This window comes from Condylura cristata, unplaced genomic scaffold (assembly GCF_000260355.1).
Source record: "Condylura cristata isolate star-nosed mole 26May11 unplaced genomic scaffold, ConCri1.0 scaffold00007, whole genome shotgun sequence".
NCBI lineage: Eukaryota > Metazoa > Chordata > Mammalia > Eulipotyphla > Talpidae > Condylura > Condylura cristata.
The window spans coordinates 47838165-47861077 of NW_004567108.1; the positions used below are offsets into that span (position 1 = coordinate 47838165).

At 34.4% G+C, this 22913-nt stretch overlaps 1 protein-coding gene across 3 annotated transcripts in view; it reads right to left on the reverse strand.

Moving 5' to 3' along the window:
• GPBP1 (GC-rich promoter binding protein 1) overlaps window positions 1-22913 on the reverse strand; it is a 64350-nt gene that overhangs the window by 9430 nt on the left and 32007 nt on the right. For 2 of the 3 annotated variants that reach the window (XM_012721933.1, XM_012721934.1), the window contains exons 3-12: window positions 20761-20880; window positions 15511-15634; window positions 15161-15384; window positions 12825-12891; window positions 11765-11824; window positions 5472-5656; window positions 4631-4771; window positions 2220-2387; window positions 1877-2064; window positions 49-151 (exon numbers count right to left, since the gene is read on the reverse strand). In XM_012721933.1, the coding sequence (XP_012577387.1) occupies window positions 49-151; window positions 1877-2064; window positions 2220-2387; window positions 4631-4771; window positions 5472-5656; window positions 11765-11824; window positions 12825-12891; window positions 15161-15384; window positions 15511-15634; window positions 20761-20823 (1323 nt within the window). In that variant the 5' untranslated portion in view covers window positions 20824-20880. The remainder of the gene's footprint in view (window positions 1-48; window positions 152-1876; window positions 2065-2219; window positions 2388-4630; window positions 4772-5471; window positions 5657-11764; window positions 11825-12824; window positions 12892-15160; window positions 15385-15510; window positions 15635-20760; window positions 20881-22913) is intronic. The other variant, XM_004678302.2, reaches the window with a different exon arrangement.

Sequence of the window (22913 nt, forward strand, 5' to 3'; positions counted from 1 at the left end):
AAAAAAAAAAAAGGAGCTAGTTAAAACTGTATGATTCAGTTTTCCTACCTGTTCACTAATAACCTGAAATTCTCTCATTTCATCCTCAGTCAAGGGAGCACATGTTTCATCATTTTCACTGTCTTCTTGCCAGCCCATCTCTTTTAATAATCTGAAAGGAAAGAAATTGATAAAAATCTACTTATAGTTTCATTTAAGTAGGGTATTTCCATCTCTGTTATGTATAAAGAAAACATGGTCCGCCATCCACTACAAAAAGTCTCCCAAAACACACCAAAAAGGATTTTTAGATTTAAACTTTAAATACCTACCTGAAAATGGATTATAATTTAACCCAAGATAAACTGTGCTAGATAATAAGATCAGGATAAACTGTATAACCTCAGAGATTATCAGCTTCTTTGTTGAAAAAGGCTCCCTACCTAGACACTGAAGAAAACTTGCTACACCCCTCCTCATTTTCTTTAGTAAAATATCAGACTCCATCTTAGTTTTAGGCCACTTACTAAGTTTTCTAATGTCTTTATCTTGGGTTTTATAGGTAGTTTTCATTAAAGCACTTAATAATAACCTTTAATGAAACTTCCCTGATTCAAGCTACAAATACACCTTAGGTTTTTTGTTGTTGTTGTTGTTTTTTCTCCTCAGCACTATTTCTGATGAGTTTGGCTTGTGCAATGACAAGCTGCTGTTGGAGTTCTCCCTTCCTCAGAACACGGTAGCCGCCTAATAGCACCAAATATACAAATGCCAGTCTAGCCTTACTTTTGGCAGCTCCAAGTCTACTCACTGATCAATGTCCACAGATTATCAAGGTTGACAGCTGGACAAATTTGATTCCTCTTTCATCAAAGACACCAACTTTCTCAAAACAACTTGGATGGTATCTGTCAAAAATGACCCTATAGTGACTGATGCACACCACCAGCAATACCCCAACCTCCAGGGTGTTTCAGGTAATAGACATCAAGACAGTAGATGTGGCTCATGTGGCCTGCAACTTTCTTGTTCTTGCTCAGTCTGGATGGCATGTCAAAGGCAGAGACCAAAAAAAGAACAACCTCTGAAAAGTCTTGTGAGGTGCATTCATATAATCTCTTATGTGCATACCAGTCATCACCCCCAACATAGAATATGAAAAACGAACTTCTTTACAACAGAAGATGACTTCTTTAAAAGTTCTCAACCGGGCCCTCCCAAGTGGTGCAGCAGATAAAAGCACAGCACTAAGAAGCTAAAGCCAGTTCAGAATGAGTTCGATCCCCGGCCCAGAGGTGATCCAAATGGCACAGACCTCACCTGCCTCACCTGCCTCACCTGCCCACTGCTCCATTCAGCAGTGTACTTCATCGATCTACCTGTTTGTTCTGCTCCCCACAGTTTCTCACCACCACTGCACCTCTGGCCAGTACCCCAGTTCTGTATGAATAAATAAATAATGCAGCTGTACAACTTCAAATATACCAAAACCTATTGAATAGGGGCCTCCCTGGTGGCACAAGGGGTTAAGTTGGAGTACTATGCAGCAATAGAGTAGCCACTGAAGCACAAATTCCATAACCAGTCAAGGAGCTAACCAACATGGCACAGTAGACCTTTTCTGTCTTGCCCACTGCTCCCCTCAGCAGTGTATTTCAGTAAATCCACATGCTCTGCTCCCCACTGTCTCTGGTCAATCCTTTCAACGCCTACATTTCTGGCCTACAACCCAGCTCTTATATGCATAATAAAATAAATCTTTAAAAAAAAAACTCACTGAATTAGACAATTAAGTGAAATTTATGATTAACGTATCTCAAGAGAGCTGTTAAAAATAACACATTTCTGTAATAGTATCAAAGTCTACATACAGAAAATGTCAGGTAACAATACTAACCTATGTTCTGCCTCAAGTGAACTTGAAAGAACATCAGTTTGTGGGAAAGTTGAAGACCGAATGATCTGTTGGGATATCACTGAGGCATTGCCATTTTCTTGTGGAATTTCATTTTCATCAAAGTTTCGATTTATATCCCTTTCTTGGTGAGTACTATTGCTGTTATGCAAATTAAATGAGTCGTCATCCTGATGTTAAGGAAGTTAAAGAGAATGAGAGGATGTTGTTAAAAACCCAGTTTAGATTATCATTGATAATGCATAAAGGCAATACTTCATATGGTTTTTAGTCAAATATTTCACTGAAATATTGTGAAACCAAGATTTACTATATGTTCAATCACCTTCTCTGAGCCAGCATGGCTTTCATCTTCATGTTCCTCTTCTACTCTGTCTCTCTTCAAAGCTTTCAAAAATTCACTCTTTTTATCAGTGCGCATACGTGTCAGTTTGGTTAGACGAGGCTGCTGATTTAGTTTGTCAACAGGTGAAGAGGAATTTGAACGATTACACTAAGAAAAAATCAGAAGTGTTGATAAAAATTTAACACAGAAAGCTAATGTCAATATAAAAGTTCACTTATCACCACTTCCTATCTTCTCTTTAGTCACAAAAGTGATCTTAAAGGATTTTTTTCCTAATATACTGTATATTTTATACCAATGAATAAACAGCTTTTTTATCCAAGAAACCGTATCAAGAACTATTATTCAAAAATAGTTTAAATATAATTTCACAAAAAGGATCCAAAAATTACTTAAAACCATCTATGCAAAAAGCAAATTTTCAAACTGTGTTCCACAGATTTCTAGGTTGCAATAAGTCAATAATATCTATTTTATGACTGTTTATACACATAAACATATAGTTTAACAGGAAGTATTTCACCAGAGGAGATTTCTGTGAGAGGGCATAAGCAAAGGGGGGGAAAAAAGACTGATACTTGAGTCCTTTCATTTTTGGTATTTTGTTACAAAATAATATAAAGTTAGAATACCATGTCAGAGATTTTCAGCCACAGAAATAAGTATTGCTTAACTGTGAGGAATAATATCTGCAGACTATAATGAAGATGAATCACAATTAACCACTAAGAATGCTGGTTAATTTTGTGACTTAAAACACAAATAAGAACTAGTATATGAAAGACTATCAATATAATACCTAGAGAAATTCCATGCATAACAACATAGTTACAAGTATCCTTTGACCCTAAACTGGTCAAAAAAAACCCCATCGCCTGAGAGATTCAGAAACGTGGTCAAATGAGAGATTAAGTACAGAGATGCGGTTCTTGCAACACAGAAAGAATATATACCTTCCTCTCTTTCTCTGTCTCTCTACCCTAAAAAGTAAACACTGGTAAATTAGCCATTACCCCCAAAAGATTAGTACAAGTCCTCATTATTAGTCAAGGTTTAATCCTACAGCATAATTATCACAAAATCTAAATTGCTGTTTTCATAGGGTTTTTTTTTATTACTTTCTTGTTAATATTTCAGTTTCACTATGCTGTTTTTCTCTATTTCAGGATGTTTGCAAATTTTCATTAAAAGTATTTTACACTGTTCCTACTTAAACAAGTACAGAAACAGCAAACTAAGTATGTAATTCTGTTACTAGAACCAGCCACCGCATTGGGAGCCTGCAGCAGCAGTGATATCCTCTCACCCTACTGCTCCACCACAAGTCAGTTGCAGCAGTTGCTCCTCAGAGCCCAGTGACTGCCTTTTTGTCAACTGTGACAGTTGCTCTTCAGAGCCCTTTAAGTAACAGCATACTTCCTGGATTGTGGACTGGACCACTGAGGTGCAAGTTATAAGCTGATTGGTGCTAAATGGTCCAATCAGATTTGTGGATGGGACACCCTGAACGAGGATAAGCCAGGTTTGGAGGGACCTGAGTAAAGATGACTCCAAATCCAAACAGGAGAGATGGTTCCAGCCCCCTAAGAAAAGAGACAACTCCAGCCTCTAAAGGAAGACTATGTTCCTGGCCTCCAAAGAAGAAAAAAGAAAAGAATCTAGCAGCTCACCTCCAAGAAGTGAAGAAAAGCCAAAGACTTCTGTCCTATCCCTGACAGTGCCTTGAAAGGAGCACCAAAGGCCCTGTCTCAAAGAGCTGTTAGTGAATAGCCCAACTAACTCACACAAAGCTCCTAATACTTGGTATCTGTGATACCACCTCTGGGAGATCAGTAGTGACCATCACTACCAGCCAATGCTGTCCAGGGCTCCTGGTGACCAGTATCAACCGTCACTGCCAACTATCTGGGAGAGGTAACCAGCCACCTGTGGCTACAGTGAGCGCTCTTTTTCCCGTTTTGTAAAATAAATCCCATAGTAGTTGTTCCTGGAGCCTGATGTCGCTTGCATTTGAGTACATGGGTAAGAAGCCACAGGCTGACCTGTCCTCCTATCAGGCACTGTCCTTTGTTAGCTATAGTCTATGGGGTCCTATTGTATGAGTATTCTACTGCTTGCCCTTGGTTTTGGCATTTTGGCCTTTCGGGGCTTTTTGGCAACTCTCTAGTCTCAGAGCTAAGGCAGCTGGGTGGCCATTCAATCCTACCATCCAACCTCCTGCCCTGCTGCCCTGTCTGCCCGTTTCAAAACAAGCTAATTCAAGGGTAAAGTATCTAAAACATCACATTTTAATGTATTCATTTAATGACTCTTAAGTCTTTGTGTTTACTGCTAATAAAATTATGATTGAGACAGGTTGCCTTCCTTAAAAATAACTTTAAATACCATACCTCTTTCACTGAGGTTGTTGATGGACTAAAATTCTTGGCAGTTGTTTTAAAAGCATTAAAGTTGCCAACACCATATGTAGACTCATGAGGGAAAGAAGTCCCAACTTTATTTTCTTTAGTTTGGCTTTTCCATTGTGTGGGCTTAATTTAAAAAAAACAAACAAAAAAAACACAACAACACACAACACACACACACACAGATATTAAAAACAGATAATAAAAACAAAGCAAACACTATGAAATAAAGATGACATGTGGCTCATGAAAACTTTTTAATTGCATTATTTTCACTAAAGTAAAAATGGCTTACAACATGGTAGGTACCCCCTTCAGATGTTTGTTATCACACCAAAAAAACAAGTATTTATCTAATTCTTCATCATTACTAGATGGTTCTCTTTTCATTGTTTTCTACAAATAAAATCAAAGTTTGGTATTCATGTAAAAATATCTGAACGCGAGGCTATTTTTTCCAAGTTTTATAAATCAAAAGCTAGATTTTCATTGTCTAATATCTAGAAACACAGCAGAAATTCCAAAAACCTAACACCAAACACTGAAAACAGCATTGTTCTCACAAGTATCAATGTACCTAGCAAAAAAATTAATTTATAGATTTCATTCACTACTAGTAAAATAAGAAAACACATATATGGTAAACACACACCACTAAACAGATAATTAAAATTAACAACACAGACACACAAAGAACCAATTCTGTCCATTCCGTATCAGCAATTCACCAATAAGACCCAAACTATGGTATTTATAACATTCTTTTCCCAAAGTACCTAACTTCACATCAACTCAAAATGTGTATTTTTAACAAGTTAGAACTTACTTTTGTAGGTGGAGCAGCAGGTTTAGGGACTAGGCCTTTATAAACACTTGGACCAGTCCCATTCTTAACTGGCTGTGACTGAAGATTTCCTACAACTGGGAATCCAGACAGCTGTAAGTCTTTTGTATTACCTTTCTTAATAACCAGCATCCTTGGGGCTCTAGATTTAGGATTCGGAGGGTATTCTGCACAAATAAAGCACGAGTAAGAGTTACACAGTGTCAAATTTTAGCAGAAAATAAAAATTGCCCCCAAAATAGAATATTTTAATCGTTATGTTTTAAATTACTTCCTCCTATATAAAATAACAATTAAGCTAAATAAGGATGAACTATATTTCTGCTTAAAAAATAAAGCTAAAATATAATCCAACAGATCATAGTTAAGAATTGAGCAATTTAAGTAAAATGGATGAATTCAGTGACTAGAAATTACGGCCAAAACAAACTAAATGCATTCTAACATTTTTCATTGTTTTTAATAGATTTCTCATAATAACTCTTCACAGACCATAAAATGACTATATGCCTCTTCTCCATTTGAAAAGAGAATTTCCCTAATTCCTTTTCATTCATTTTAACCTTAATTATAATTACCACTATGCAAAAATTTCTAAATTTCTAATTAAGATACAACTAATGAAAAAATTCATTTTTCACAGTACTAATTTACTCAACCATTTACTGGCTACATTTGATATTTACTTGAACTGTACATTGAAGTCATCATGCAAACCACTGACTTCTGAAGATGGTACTAGCAATAACTGCTAACTGAAAGCTTTCCTCAAGAACACTTCAGTCACTAAAACATGAAAGACTACTACTAGACTTTAATCAATATGGAATATGATCAAACTGGTATTTATGATTAACTCTCCCTTCCCTTAAAAAAGATTCTGCAACAAGAAAATATGCACATTGTGATCCCACTTCTAATTAAGAGAATAAAACAGAAAACTTAGTAAATTATGTGTGTACATTTCTGTTTGATTCATGACTACCACTGGATTCCTCCCTGATGGGATTATTGGGGAGAAGCTTGTTAGTTTTTTTTTTTTCATTTCACATTCCTGTATGGCTTGAAATATTATGTAAAGTATCAATAGTTTTGAAATAGAGGTTTTCTTTATAATAAAAAAAAATTCTGCAAAAAAACTTTTTTCACAGCTGGAGAGTTTACAATAAAGAATTCTCTTCAGAGAGAGAAATCCCCAAAACTAAAGCTGTATTAAGTAAAATGTGATCCTGGAAGATGGTGAATTATACTGATATCTTTGATGATATCTCAAAACAAAACCAAACTTCCTACTCGATCTTTTCAAAACTAAATTAATCAAATGAGGACTTCAAGATACAGAATTGGTGTAGTGCTTCACTTATTTAATGATGAAGGAAAAAGAGTAAGAACCTAGAACAAACTGACTAAAAGTTCCTCATCCAAAAGTTAAACACTACTATTCTAAGGTAAGCACCTCAATTTCTTGGTTATCTAAAAAGGTCCAAAACATAAGACTAAGAAAGATATCTTTCAAAGACATAAAGGCAAAGATATTGTATCACTGATGTATATAGCTTTTTGAAAAACTTAGTTGTTAAGATTGATGGTCTCAAACATCAATGAAGGATAATGACTAGCACTCTAAACAATGCAGTTTTGCAACTAGAACTTTACAAACAAATGAGCAGGAATAAAAAAGGATTCTTGAACTCTAATTTTTTTTTAATTAAAATACAAGAGAAAGTCTTAGGTACTCAAAATCTAAATTAAATGAAACTCAGGATTGAGTTAGTTTATGACTGATAATGCCTAGATTGCAATAGGGTAATAAAAAAGAGTTTGCAAAAGCCTCATCTCAGAGAAATACAGTAGAGCTCAGTTCTATCAGTACATCACAGTTAAGTAAATTCAAACATGACTGATGAAGATTGCAGTTTAATATGGCTATCTAAAGTAGCAAGTTTATCTTCTTTCCTGTCTAGATCCTTTTGTTAAGATTACTATAATGATGGGGAGAAAACAAATACAACAAGAGCACAGAATACAAGAAATATCACCAGCAAGAAATTATTTTAACACACATTGCTAGAAAAATAAGAAAAGGCTTAGAGTGTGAAGAATCGTGGCTAGCAGATTAGGAGTTGAAAGTACCTTATGTCAGAGGGCAGAAATGGAACATCTTCAAACAAAATCATCAAGAAAAGATCCTTACTAAAGTAAATCTTAAACAATGTACTTTGGACAAAAGGAAAATGATTCCACGTGGAAAGCTGAAGTTACAAGAAGGAAAGAAATAATATGCAATTGTTGATGGAAACTAGAAGGCAGAAGAGAAGGAAAACAGATAAGCAAAAGCAAGAATACTATCTTTAAGTCAATGTAATTCCTAACAATTCAGCCTTTCCTAAAGTTTAATTCCAAGAAAAGAAAATAGTCTTTGTTTTTCAAAGAGGCATTCAATGCAAAAAATGATAGGAAAGCCTATAAAAAGGAAAGGTGAAACCTAAGAAATCAGCTGTAAAAAGGCAGGCAGCAAAGTAAAAGATAAAGGTACCAAAAGGAAGATGACAAGAATTGGGAGAAAAGTAATGTTAATATATTCATTATGCACTCAAATATTTATATCACCCATGTTAAGAACGTGTATTTTTATACCAGATTTACAGTACTTGATTACTTGCTCCAACCTTGCTATTCTCTCATCTGTAAGATGGAAGCAATAGCTCATATTTCAATTACTATAAAATGTTTTCTTCAAACAAGTTACTAGGAAAAAGTTCAGGAAAAAAAAACCACACTATATCCACATTAACAAGTTTTCAATTATAAACAAAGTAAAGCTGTTCTTTTCTGAGAACAAGAGTATGGAAGAAAAAACTGTTAACAGAAATAAGAGAAATAAGCACAATTAAGTCTAACCTACATACATGGCAGAAAGTCTACTAATTATATTACATAAACTTCATTTAAGAACAAGATAATGGCTAGAGTTACATACAAGTAACGGAAAGCACTAATAGCCAAAATTTAATTTGTATCATTTCTATCTATTTTATATTGTTTATAAACTGACTCATCAACTGTCTCTACAAATTCCCTATACAATTCTTCCAAATGTTTGAAAGAGTCTAAGTTGTTAGATACAACCAGTTTGTAAATGTCACCTTCACTTTCTCCATTTACCTTCTCAATTGCCTGTGGTTTATTTCTTTATGCCGTCACAAATAACTGCAGTGTAACAATAACTGAGACTTTAAGTATTTCATCAGGCCTCCAAATCTAAGCATTATGACCCTGAATGCCTGAGTTCTACCCCTGATGGGGCAGCTGACCCACATGGTGCAACAAACCTCTCCTGTCTCTATCTCTGCTCCCCTCAGCAGTACATTTCAGTAATCTGCTTGTTCTGCCCCCACAATGTCTCTGGTGAATCCTCTCTCTCTCTCTCTCTCTCTCTCACACACACACACACACACACACACCATTCTAGCCTCCACCCAAGCTCTTCTATGCAAAAATAAATAAAACCTCTTAAAAAATTAAACATCCCTTTTATTCATTCTCTAGTACCTATGAATAACGACCTTTTATTCTTTAAATTCAAAGTCAATGGCAGAGGGGATGTGGCTCAATTTCTTGAAAAAAGCTTAGAATTAAAATATTGCCACATAAAATACAAAATAAATAAGGTACATGTACCTCATAAGTGAGGAATCTTCTTTTATTCCTCGTCCTATTTCTCAGTATTTACCCAGAGCTGCCTCCTAACTATATGTTTTCTGATTCAGTCCCTTCTGCTTTATTTTATCATCTATTATTTTAAAATTCCTTCTTTTACCTTTTAATAAATATTTCAAAATACCCCTCTTACTGAATTTAAACACAATACTGTAACATGTTCATGGATTTTATATAGTGAACAACAACATTTTAACATACAGTGAACAACAAATTAACATTTTTCTCTCTAGGATTACTGTAGTCATCTTGATCTCACATAAGAAAATTCACATAGCAGGAGTAAGTAATCTGTACAAATTCTAAGTAACCAGTAAGTGAAAAAGCTCCAATAGTAAGATACAAATCTGATTCCAAAGTCAGTGTACTTAACCATTATATTAAACTCCTGGGGAAAATGAGCCAGCATAATGATAGGTTGGGCAAGTAAAAAATTTTGCCATTCCCAAATAAAATACTAGTAAAAAACCTCTACAGAATGGTTGAATAGAATAATAACATGCACCGTATTTGACCTAAAGCATAAAGACATTTGAAGGATAAATAACGTTTGAAATAAACTTTCAGACTAATTTAAAGAGTTTAGCCACATTAAAAGACAATAATATACAGATATCAAACTCTAAAGAATATATATGTAATGTATCAATTACAAGAACTTACTATTGCAAACACTAATTTTAACACAAAAAGTTTAAGACTATTTTAATATGGACCAATGTTTTAATTTTATTGGTGTTAAACTGTATTTAATGTAAAAATCTTATTTGTAGTAGTTTGATTTTTATTCAAATGATTTTTATCATCTTATAATTTGTCGGTATACTGTATTTTCTTTAGCAAGGTCCCCTACGTCGTTTAAAGATATACTTCTAAATAAAACTTAAAATAAGAACTTACATATAAACAAGTAATACTTCTATCATTACCAAATAAAATGCATTGGTCAGGTTGTCTAGTCAAATCCAATTAGATTTCCCTGCTCAAAAACACATGTTGCATTATCTTTTTCTTATGATTTTAACAACTGGTTTCATACAAGAGAAAAATGAAATCATTTCAACATATATAACTTACAAAAAGTTCAGTAAACACTACTTTTCTCACTTAATTTAATGCAATTATGCTGCTTAATTTGTATTCTCCTAGCTAATGTCACTGAAATTCTTTAGCAAACTACCCATCTTTACGAGCTGGTTTCCAACTTGCTTTTTGCTATGAAAGCTAAACAAAATAGTTAAAAATGAACCTTGATACCATTAAGTAAAATATCAAAGATAAGGGAAAATCAGTAAAGGTCAAGTTATCAAGGAGTAGATGCAAATAAATGCTATGCTGAAGCAAAAACAGTTCTTAATTACAAGTGAATGAAATTTTTTACTGTTTAATATCTACTGACATACTAAATGTTAGGATTTGTCAAAAATTATTGCTAACATAGTGTCACTGACAAAAACTAGCCAGTAGGATTTCTGAAAAAAGACAAGTCAAAACTACCACTTAATCATGTCTCAAACTGCCTTGAAATAAAACCATTTTTTTTTTCTTACTCCATAAATATGCCAGTAAACCAACCAAACGAATTATTTTTAAATCCTTTCTGGTACACTGAATTTACCATAACTCCTGTTTGCGTTTTAAATTATTAAGAACATGAAAGAGTTAAAATTACTTTATGACACCAAACAACAGTGATCTGGATTAAGATCAAAACACTAAAGAAATAACAAAATCTGCATGAAGGGGTTTCCAATAAAGCTTATAAAAATCTAAGCACAATTAAATTTATGTAACTACATTTTAAATAGTTTAATTACTTTCCTTCAAGGTAATTTTTTAATTGGGTATTATGCTTAGCTCTTGATCTACAAGAGTTTCAGGGACCTATTTTTAAATATATTACATTTCCATTATTAAATTTTTACTTACCTGGAAGGAAGCAGCACTAGAAAAGTTCTATTGCAGTCTTTCCTAAAATTCTCTCATGTCTTCCTCAGGAACATAGCTATTCTAAATGTTATAATGGGGAAGACAATATTTGGGAACCCAGGGGGTAAAGTGAAAATAGTGAAGTGTAATACAATGAAAGTTTCATTGTATTCCTAGTGGGAAGTACTGGGAATTTAACAATTAACCAACCACAATTAACAGTTTTTTCCCTGATGCAAATATATTTATTAGTTTACCTAAGACACAGTAAAGAGTACATCTTCCTTTTAAACACCTTTTCAACTAGTGCTCAAAATTCTTAGATCTGAAACAGCAGAACCAAAATCTTTATATTAATACATTTTATTTTCATTATTTCCAAAAATGTATTTGCCCTTAAATCATTTCTATTATTAAATTAACCAAGGATCAGTACCAATATTACCTATAGGTAATTTTATATGACAAATGCTCGCTGACATTCTTGATTTTTTTATTTACTTCCATTCTAATCAAGTCCGAACTATTCCTAATTTCTTAGAGATTCTATTTAACACCTTCCAGGTGGCTCTATATTCTTATGCAATCAGTTGTTCCCAGAAAAACTGAATAATAAGGAAACATACCTAAGAGAGGAGCTTGGGAGATTTTTTTGGTTGGGTATGTGTGTGTCTGGGCGTGTAGGCCTGGGGAGAGTGGTAGAAATACTAATTTGCAATACGAAAAAACAATGCCATTCACATGGTTCTAACAAAAGTGTCTGACAACCCCCACCCCCACCCTCAAAAGGCCCTTTAAATAAATCGGGAGAGCAAAATAAAACAATGTAATCCCCCAGAGTATCACCCCATAAATACAATAAAGAACAGCACAGGAAGTGGCAAAGTTTAAAATAATGCCTTTATTGTTAGGACTAGTATGCTGTCATAAGCCACAATCCTTTTGTTTTGATTCAGTTGTTGATTTTCAATAGAAAAATACAAATGAACATATGTACAAGTTCCAAAGTAGATACAGCACTACTAATTTGGCATCAAATAATAAAATTTATTTTTCATATATCAAATCTTATTTTTAATATTTCCATTATTTTAAACTTCACTTGAATCTTTAAAAAGCTATCTAATTGGTACTACTTGAGTGTAGTTTAACCTTCTATAAGATGCTATCAAATTCTCAGCAGTTTTATAGAAAAGGGAGTCACTGCCAGAAAAATTAAGGTTTTAACAATCAAAACAGCAAACAATTTCAAATATAAACTAGTTCCTTAGGCAAATTTATATCATACTATGATTAGAGTACTTATTTCCAGTTAGCTAAATTTTCAAGTTTGAACAACTAAAAATTTAGATTGAGTTCTCTGCTAATCAGGCTGCTCTTAAAATGACATTAAATGATTACATGAACTTACAATCATTTTCATAAATCTCATTTGAGAATATACTTAATGGTACTAACATTTACAAGTCAATTATTTCAAATTAAATGCTTATTCTACCCCCAATATCTAGTTCGTAAAAAGTACATATTACTTTCTTTTTGGTAATAATAATAATCAAAACATTTAATAATCAAAACATTTAAAAGATGAGGTTTAATCCTAACCTACTTATTTTTAAAAACACAAAAAGTAAATCCTAGAAAAAGCATTTTATACCCCTCAAAAATTGATCCAAAATTACTTACCCCATACACCTGCAGCTAAAGATTTATTCTGATTTGGTTCTCTCTCATATTCAGGATTTAAAGATGGCTAGAAGAAAATTGTAATAAAAATAAATGTTTAAACTCACATTTTTAAAAATAAATCCTTTAAAAGTAATCTCAAGACAATACTGAAGAACCAAAAAAGATAAAATATTAATTTTAAAATCTCTTTTTCATATCCAACTTTCTCAGTAAAGGATATGAATTTAAAAAAAAAAAATACTGCAAAACTCAGAATGTATGATCTTTGCATTCATCTGAAAGATCCTCCTTTCTCAGCATAAGGCCTAAAAGCAGGAAAGAAGAAAATCAGACAATTCCTCAACTCTTCTATTAAGTTTTCATTGCTGGATAATTAATGAACACACTCATTCTCAAAAATAAGCACAAACTTTTATTTTAACGAGTGATCCTCAGGATATTACAGTTGAATGCTGAATGTATACCCTAAAGCTAACCTTATTTAGAAATATTTACTCACTAGAATCCTAAATTTCCAAAATTGCATTAATAATTCCCTTACTATCAATTAATACAACCTGACCTAATGAAGGTATTTAATAGATGTTGAATAAAATTGATCCTGATGTATTTTACCTGTAAGTAAAAAAAATATAATAATCATTAACATTCTACTGAGAATATGCAGGCATACCAGTAGGATTTCTTGATAGAAGTAAGATTGGGGTGATTCTGGTGGAAGTTACATGTGCCTTTTTAGAAATACACTAAGTATTAGAAGCTACACTTTAGTTCTACAATTGAATCTAAGATTATTATAGCTGACACCCTACATCCTGGAAGTTGGGGGTGGGGTATAATAGTAACAACTAGGTTTTACTGGGTGTTTTCATCTGTGAGGCACTGGCTTAATTTATTTGCGTTGCTCATTTAACCTCCCAAGACAGGCTCTCCTTAATGGCGCAATGGGTTAGGGTGCAGTCCTGCAAACTAGTTGCAGCTGCTTCAGTGTGAGTTCAATCCCCGGTCCTAGAGGTGATCCACATGGCAAAGCAGACCTCTCCTGTAAGGCTGCTGCTCCCCTCAGCAGTGTACTTCAAGTCAATCTGCCTACAGAGAATTACCCTTCAGAGGGTTTCCAGCGTCTGTAGTTAAAATAAAATTCTTTACCTACTAATGTCCTTCTCAATTAAAATGCCTTCCCACATCTTTAACCTAGCCTAATATGCATTTTTTGCCTACAGTAGCTTAATTTTTATTCCTTAAACATGACAAGCTTGTTTCCAACTTTTGGCCTTTGGCATGAGTTTTTCCCCTCTCCCAGTCATAATAAAGCTCACTCTTTATGAAGTAGTCCCAGATTCAATCTTCCCCAGAGAAGCCCTTCCCGACCTCAGTCTAAAGTCACACTTTCTGTCCAAATTTTCTGAGGAATACTCATTTTTTTTAAATGTTATGAATATCCCCACTAGAATAGAAACAGTTAACAGTAGAGACCTTGCCTTGTTTGTTCACCTATGTATTCTGAGGGTCAAGAACAACTACTGGAGTTCACAGATCTCCTTCAAATATATACAAAATAAAAAACAAACCACATAGCCAAAAAAATTAACCATCAGGAGTTAGTAATAAGAATTGTATAAACTGGATTGTACATCAAGTCTATTCTTATGTAATTTGAGAAGTATAGTTTACCACAAGCCATATAGTATAATCCACTCAATTCATTTTTCTATTAGGAATAGAAAAAAATATGAAAATTGTTTCTACTCAGCTTATACTTATTATATCTAGTGTAAGCCAACAATTAGTTTGTATTCTCTGACCATGAAGAAACTTTTGAGTAGAGAAAGTAGCTTAAGGACTCTGAGAACTATCATGAGATTAGCTTAAAATGTATATATGAATAATCAAGAGTCATTTAAGAGAGAGTCTAAATAAAAAGTTAGCTAAAATATTCTTTCCAGAAAATTAATGGCTTTATAAGCTAGTATTATGATTCATTTCTAAATAAGCCACTAAGGTCAGCCATTATTTCTAAAGGAAACTGTTTAAAAGTTTCTATAAAGAGTAATGATACAAACATGGCCTAAGTTGTAAATAAAAGACCACATTCTTTAGATATAAAAATAAATAGGGAGGGGAAATTATGAGCAAAAACGCTCACAAAAAATGAGGAATGAAACTAACTGAAACTGTATGATGTAATTCCTGTAGAAAAAGAGCTAAGCTATATTGCTACAACCTCATGAGATTACCCTGATGCTATAATGGAACTTATAGAATAAGTTTGTATTGAACTTATTTGTATTAAGATTATAAGAAATTTGTATTAAAATTATTAAGAAACTTACAAAATCCTCGGCCTCAAACTGTTTGCGTTCTCTCTTATCTTCTTTTCTGCCAGTTTCATTGTCAGGTATGTTGTTTTCATGCAGTCCTTGGCTTTTACCAGAATGGAAAATACTGCTTCGAGAACGGGAACTTCCACCATGGTATCCCCCTCGGTGATTTATGTTTTCAGTACCATTTCTTCCATGGGTACGCCATCCATTTTTTTCTTTCCTTCCAAAGTTACCTTTATTTAATGAACGCAAAGTATATAAATTCAAAACAGATGGCTATGCTTAAAGACCAAATCACAAAGGATGCTAAAAAGAACAAGAAAAAAATTTTCCTGAAGTCTGTTCTTAGCAAGTTTTACCTCCATTAGGACGTCCAATACCAGAATCAAAGCCATCCGAAGAGTTGTGTCGTCGACGATTCACATCGTAACGATTTTCTGTCCATGAAAAGTTTTCAGAATGCTTCTCAAAATTCAGTGATGACTGAAACAAATTGTAAACATACAAGTAAATATATATGAATCTTAAATATACCTTTAAACACTAGTAACACTGACCTAAGTTATTTCCAGGAATGCCTGTGGGTAAAGAAAAGTTTTATGGTTATTTTCTGTTTGATAACTAGTAAATTTCAGTATATAAGATAGATACCAAGTTGGTCTATTTTTTCCTATAGTGGAATTAAAAAACCAGTCAATACTTACATCTACTTATATCCAAAAACTTTAAAGGCAAAAATGCTACTACAAGGGAAACAAGGAACAATATGGTGCTTATAATAAAACACAGTATTTTTTTTTTTAAAGATTTATTTATTTGTACATACAGAACTGGAGTACAGGCTGGAGGCTCAGGGGCGGTGAGAGGCTTCACCAGAGACAGAGTGGGGAACAGAACAGGCAGATCGACCAAGTACACTGCTGAGGGGAGCAGCGGGCGGGTCAGGAGAGGTCTGCCACACCATGTGGTCACCTCCGGGGCAGGCGGGAATCAAAACTCATGCGGAAGTGGCTTTAGATTCTCAGTGCTGTGCTTTAACCCGCTGCGCCACCAGGGAGGGCCAAAACACAGTATTTTATATTGCATACTACTTGATTTAAATTTTTTGCTCTAGTTCAAGGTTTTCTCAACATCAGAAAATTATGACAAATGAAGCTACAGGTCTATTTTAAGTTCTCAAAATTTATTTCCAAACTCCTCCTCTCCAAAGCAAATACTTTTTAGAATCAAAAGAATCTGTAAAAACTATTCAAAAACATAGAAAATAAAATTCACAATTATTTATAAAGTTCCTCCATATTAACCCAATAAAATCACATTTAAAATGTACGTTTTTTTTTTTTTTAATATCCTAATCACTTCTTGGAGTTCAGTTTCGTTACAGCTCCCTCCAAAACAAAGAACACAGTTCCTCAGTTATGATGAAAACTCACTACATGTAACCATATCATCCAACTGGACCCTCCATGTTGCCCCTTATTGATGGACTTATTGATGCTAGTTCCCAAATTGATTCTCATGCCACTTTCTGTGCTGTGAAAAATAATTATGTCCTAGATAATCTCATGTAATCCTGCCAGCAATTAAGAAAACACTCATGGACTTTTGTTAATTTGCAAGTATGTTTAAAAACACAAGCCCTGGGCCCTCCCTGGTGGTGCAGTGGGTTAAAGCACAGCACTATGAAGCTATCCTTGGTCAGGGAGATGACCCACATGCTGAAGCAGAACTCTCCTGTCTTGTCTGCTGCTCCTTCACCAGTGCACTTCAGTCTGCCTGTTCTTTCCCCACTCTAGAGAATCCTCTCATGACCACCCCACACACACACATACCTCTAGCCTGTACTTCAGTTCTTATATGCATAAATAAATATTAAAAAAAAAAACCCAACCCCTTCGCAGACCCACAGTTTTGGTGATGGCAAAGCTAAAGCTTTCTGAAAGAAAGAAAAAAAAAAATCCTGAGCTAATTATTTAAGAAGGTAACTTAGGCCACATTGAGGGGATTTACTCAGTTCTCAGGAGTTCCACATATACAGACAGGGGAGAGAGAGAGAGAGGAGTCATAAATCCAATCAATTCCCCTTAACTTGTTCCGGGTACGACCAGTATGTCGCAGGTTATCTTTCATATCTCATAGCAAGGCACAGATGAACCCTAGCATTTTACTACACATTTCAAATCTTTTTAGATTCCTTTTAGAAGTTTTAGTTTTCTCTCTGATGTCTAGAACATCCAAATTAAGTTAACCCAAAAAAAGAACCACATCTCACAGCAAAACAGAAGTTTCAATTAACTCGGCTACCAATCCTATTGAATTTTCTTATACCGTTTCTTTGCCTAAAATATAATAGAACATGTTTTCAATACAAGTTGGTACTGCTTTTGTATTAATCATCGTTTACCAATTATTTTGTAAAACCCTTTATATTAAGGTTAGCAAAAATAACAAAAAGTCAATACTTAGAATTTTACTGTATTAAAGTTTTTAAGTGCTGCCAAAAATGAATCAATAAAGCACTATACTGCTACACTCTAGTCATGGAACTCAAAATATTTAATACAAAAAAGTAGCAATTGTAACAAAATCTTATCAGAATGTTTAACTAAAACGAAAATATCCCCATTTCCTGCCACTCACAAAGTCTTTTAATACCACATCCCTGGTATATTCCTTTCAATTCTATGAAATATTATTTCAGTGTATGATTGTAAGGATAAGATAATGGGAAGAAGAAGCATTTAAGCAAAGGAGATTTCACTACCTGAACTTTTCAGTGTCTAAAACCATTTCAGTATTCCTTCAATTCCTTAAAGAAAAATGTTGCTTTTAAATCAGTAGCAACTGGCATTTTTTTCAGGGAGTAAAAAATATCAGAAAATCAAAAAAGAAAGTATCAATACATTGCATGTGCACACTTTTGTTTTAGTTGTATTTATGTGTTTACATAAACACATAAATTTTTCTTCTACCTTGGTTCCAATCAACAGTTTAAAAGATATATAAACAATCAATTTATATTGTAGTTTGAAGTTTCACCACATGATGGGGCTAATATCCTATACCTAAAAACACTCCTACCCATAATTTTAGTCTTTATATATATGTCATTCAAAGAACAAATAAAAGGCCTGCATTAAGTTAAATTAACTAGCAGCAAGTAATGTTTTTACATTTATTCAGAATATAATTTAAAGGTCTCTAGCAAATAACAATAATTATGAGGACAGAAAACAGTGGTTATTAGAGATGAAAAAAAATGACAGAAAGTATCCATTATTAAAAGGTGGGTACAGTCACAGTCTAAGAAAATAATTTCAAATACTGATAGTTAAAGAGTTAAAACAAACCTTTTTCTGGAGATTTATAGTAAATTAAAATAACTGAAAATTTAGAATGGGCAATCACAATTCTCCAAATCCTAATCATTATTCATGAGGGTCTAAATTCAAATTAAAAGCCAAGTGCGGGCCCTCCCTGGTGGCACAGCTGGTTAAAAAGCACAGCACTAAGACGCTTAAGTCACTTCAGCATGAGTTCAATTCCCGCCTGCCCTGGAGGAGATCCACATGGCAAGGCAGACCTCTCTTGACCGCCCGCCCACTGCTCCCCTCAGCAGTGTACCTTGTCGATCTGGCTGTTCTGCCCCCCACTGTCTCTGGTGAACCTCTCACCCTCCACATCTCTGGCCTGTACCCCAGTTCTGTATGAATAAATAAATCTTTTAAAAAAAGAAAAAGAAAAAAAGAAAGCATAGCACTGAGAAGCTTAAGCCACTTCCACATGAGTTCGATTCCCGCCTGCCCCAGAGGATCTCCACATGGCGAGGCAGACCTCTCCTGACTTGTCCACTGCTCCCCTCAGCAGTGTACTTCATCGATCTGCCTGTTCTGCTCCCTGCTCTGTCTCTGGTGAATCCTCTCACCCTCTGCATCTCTGGCCTGTACCCCAGTTCTATATGAATAAATTAATATATCTTTAAAAAAATAAAAAATAATAAAAGCCAAGTGCTCAACTTAAGCTCAGATTAACATCCGAATGAAGAGCTATTCTCAAGTTTTCTAGCGTTTCACAACTAATTTTCTACTTTAAAATGAAAACAAGTCTTACACTATTTCAAGGAAAAAGGAAATAAACCAGCCAAGAGAAAACTCCTAAGTAGATACGCTCTGAAGTAAGCCTGGAGGACGAGAGCGCCCACTAAAGGAAAGAAGCTGCAAAGGAAAAGGAAAATGGAAGTAAACTGCAGAGCTGTAAGAGGAAGGGGGACAGAGTCCATAAGCAAGATGTGATCTCATTAACTGAGCACTGATCTCCATTCCCTAAGTCCCATTTTACAGTCTGTGAAATGAAATATTTGAATCAATTTACAGAATTCGAAAATGCCTGCTATGGAAAGAGCACACAATAGGAAATGTACCTGGATTCTAGTCCACATTTATTTATCTATCTATTTATTTATCTATTTATTTGTTTTATAGAACAGGTTTATTATAGCAGGGATAGAAAGATGGAAACCTGCGAAGATACAAGCGGGCAGGAAGAGCTGCTTCTTTCTAGTCCACATTTAATCCATTATAACTATATATTAGTATGATTATTTAATCACTATATAACTCCCTTACTTGGTTCTATGCTTCCTCGAAGGCCCATGTCTGCTTTTACACACACTTTGTACTTTAAATAGATACACCAAATGAGAGAATGAATGAGGTTTTAATGTACGTGTTCTAGAGCGTAGAATACACTATTTTTCTATGTGAAAACAGGCAAATCTATTAACCTTACAGAGATTTCACCTGTTTAAAATAAGGTCAATTTAACACATCATTAAGATACATTTTCAAACAAAATTCCACTGTCTAGGAGAAGTCTGTCATCAATGCAGCTTTTCAATAGAGTATGGCTAAATTTGTTATGACCCTTATTGGGAGGAAAATTTCTAAATTAAAATTGTCCTGGAAAGAGTTGCCACAAATAAACTGCTTTGTAAGAACTATGTGTACCTCCCAAAAGCATAATTGAATGCCTTAACATGGTAGACCTTGATCAATAGTGCCTTAGTATGCTATATAAACAGATGACAACTTCAATACACACCAAGTTTTATACTACTCTTTTACCTTAAAAAATTCTTAAAATGAGTGATTCCTGATGTGTAACAATTTGCAGTTCTCATCACACCTGAAATTTCAGTAATATGGAATTCAAGTATCTAAATTCAAGTATTTATTTGAAATAAAAGTCTTCCAGTAATTGAAAAGACTTCAAAACCTAATTTTTAGAAATAAATCAATTTTAGGAAAGTAATAAACCAAATTTCAGAGAACTCTATAAGCAATGGTTAAAATGTGAAAGTCACATTCAATATGCCTAGCCTGTTTGAATTAAATCACTTAAAACTTTGATTATTGGAAAAAAAAACTCTAAAGTAAATGCTTAGTGTACTGATTATTGAAAATTGACCTTAATAAATAAAAATCAAAAGAAAATAACTTAGATGGTAAAGCAAAAAAAAAAAAATTTAAGCCTTCCATTTTAAATACATTTGTGAAGAACATGAAAGAGGGGCAGGCTAAACGACAAAAAGGAAAGAAAGGTGAAAGTACCTTTGTTGATGATGGTGGAGTAGGAAAATTAAGCCAGGCTGGAGCAAAGTCATGCTGCGCCATTTAGGTCCAGTCTCTCCGACTCAGTGAAACAAGGCTTCAACACCTCATGGCAAGTCCCTGTCATAAAAATGGAAGAAATTAAACATGCCACTCCTGTCCAGCATTATCCTTGATTTCATTTATAATGAAGCTCAAGAAAAAGCAATATAATGACAGAGGCTCAATCAGTGGGGTAAGGGTGGAAGGTGGATGACTGCAATAGGAAAGAGGAAATTTTTGATGTAATGGAGTATTCATCATATCATGGTGGTTATACACCATGAACAATCTTCTGTTAAAATTCATGGAATTATATACTTAAAACTAGCTTGTTTTATTGTAAATAAACAATACCTCAATGGAACTTTTCAAAATCACAAACACACTGAAAATCAAGTGAGACACAATAGACATACACAAACAGCACTATCAATATGTAGTCTTGTCTCCATCCAATAAAGATTCTGAACTCTGGTCTATCATAACTCAAAAGAAATTCAACACAAAGGAAGAGTTAAGTTAAAGAACATTATGAGGGACTTAATAGATAAATTATAATTTTCTAAGGCCAAGTGATCTGATTTCAGTAACAATCTATTTGGCTTTAATTAAGAAATCATACAGCCTCCCTCGTGGTACAGTGTTTTTTTAAAAAAAAAAAAAAAAAAAAGCTAGCAAGTTCTTTCCAGCCATGGATGCACGGGTTTGATTCCCCACCCAGGGAACTAACCCACATGGTACAACAAACCTCTCCTGTCTCGCCCAAATGCTCCTCTTAGCAAGTGTATTTCAGTCAATCTACCTATTCTGTTCCCCACTCTTCCTCTGGTGAATGACAGAATCCTATCACCCCCCCCCCAGCTCACACCCCAATTCTTCTATGCATAAATAAATCTTTAAAATTCATAAATGTGGAATCTACTTTAAAACAAACCAGAAAATGCTCAACAGGAGTATAGTTGAAAGAGATATTTCTGCTTATAAACACTTGTACAAGGAACGTGGTGTATATTCTCTTCTATATTGACAAGCGTATTTTATGTTTTCCATAATAAAAGGTTGGTTTTTTTTTTAAAAAAAAGATTTATTTATCTATGCTGACAGAACTTGGGTTCCAATCAGAGGTATGGGGAGTGAGAGGATTCACCAGAGATAGAGTAGGGAACAGAACCGGCAGATCAACTGAAATACACAGCTGAGGGGAGCAGCGGGCAGGTCAGAAGAGGTCTGCCTTGCCATGTGGGTCAGCTCTATGGCTGGGGATAGAACTCGTGCTAGAGTGGCTTCAGAGAGTTCATAGTGCTATGCTTTAACCTGTTGCACCACCAGGGAAAGCCCAGTGTTTTCTTGTTTATAAGATTTATTTTTTTATGCATACAGAACTGGGGTACAGGTCAGAGGTGCAGGGGGTGGGGGGATTGAGAGAATTGACCAGCGACAGGCTGGGGAGCAGAATAGGCAGATGTACTGAAATACAATGCTGAGGGGAGCAGCAGGCAAGACAGGAGAAAGGTCTGCCATGTCATGTGGGTCACCTCTCTGGCTGGGGATTCAACTGGTGCTGCAGTGGCTGTGATAGCTTCATAGTGCCATGCTTTAACCCTTTGCACCACCAGGGAGGGCCCATAAAAGGCTTTTCTAATTACAGCCATCACAATGGTTATCTGAAATATTTTAGAGACTATTCCTTTTCATATTAGACATTTTGGGAGTCTCTCATTCCATTAATAAAAGTTTCAAGTTGTAAGCCCAATTCAAACATAGTAAATTCATTAAAAAAAAAAGCCAAAAACCAAAGTCAATTGCACTAATCTAAATATAAAAGCTTATTAATTTTCCTAATCAAAAATAACCCATAATATAATCTAATAATAATGAAATGAGAATCTAATCATCTAAAATAGAAAATTTGAAATGGGAAATTTTTTAAGTAATGAAAATGTCAATACCACAGCAAAACTATTTCACATGGAAATACTAGGTTGAATTTTGTAAAGTCATTAATATAACTTTAAATTGATTTGACCATTGATGGGACCAAGAAGTCGGTATTTCTTAGCACTTAAAATCTGAGACAAATCCTGTAAAACACATATCCAAAGCAGATAGTG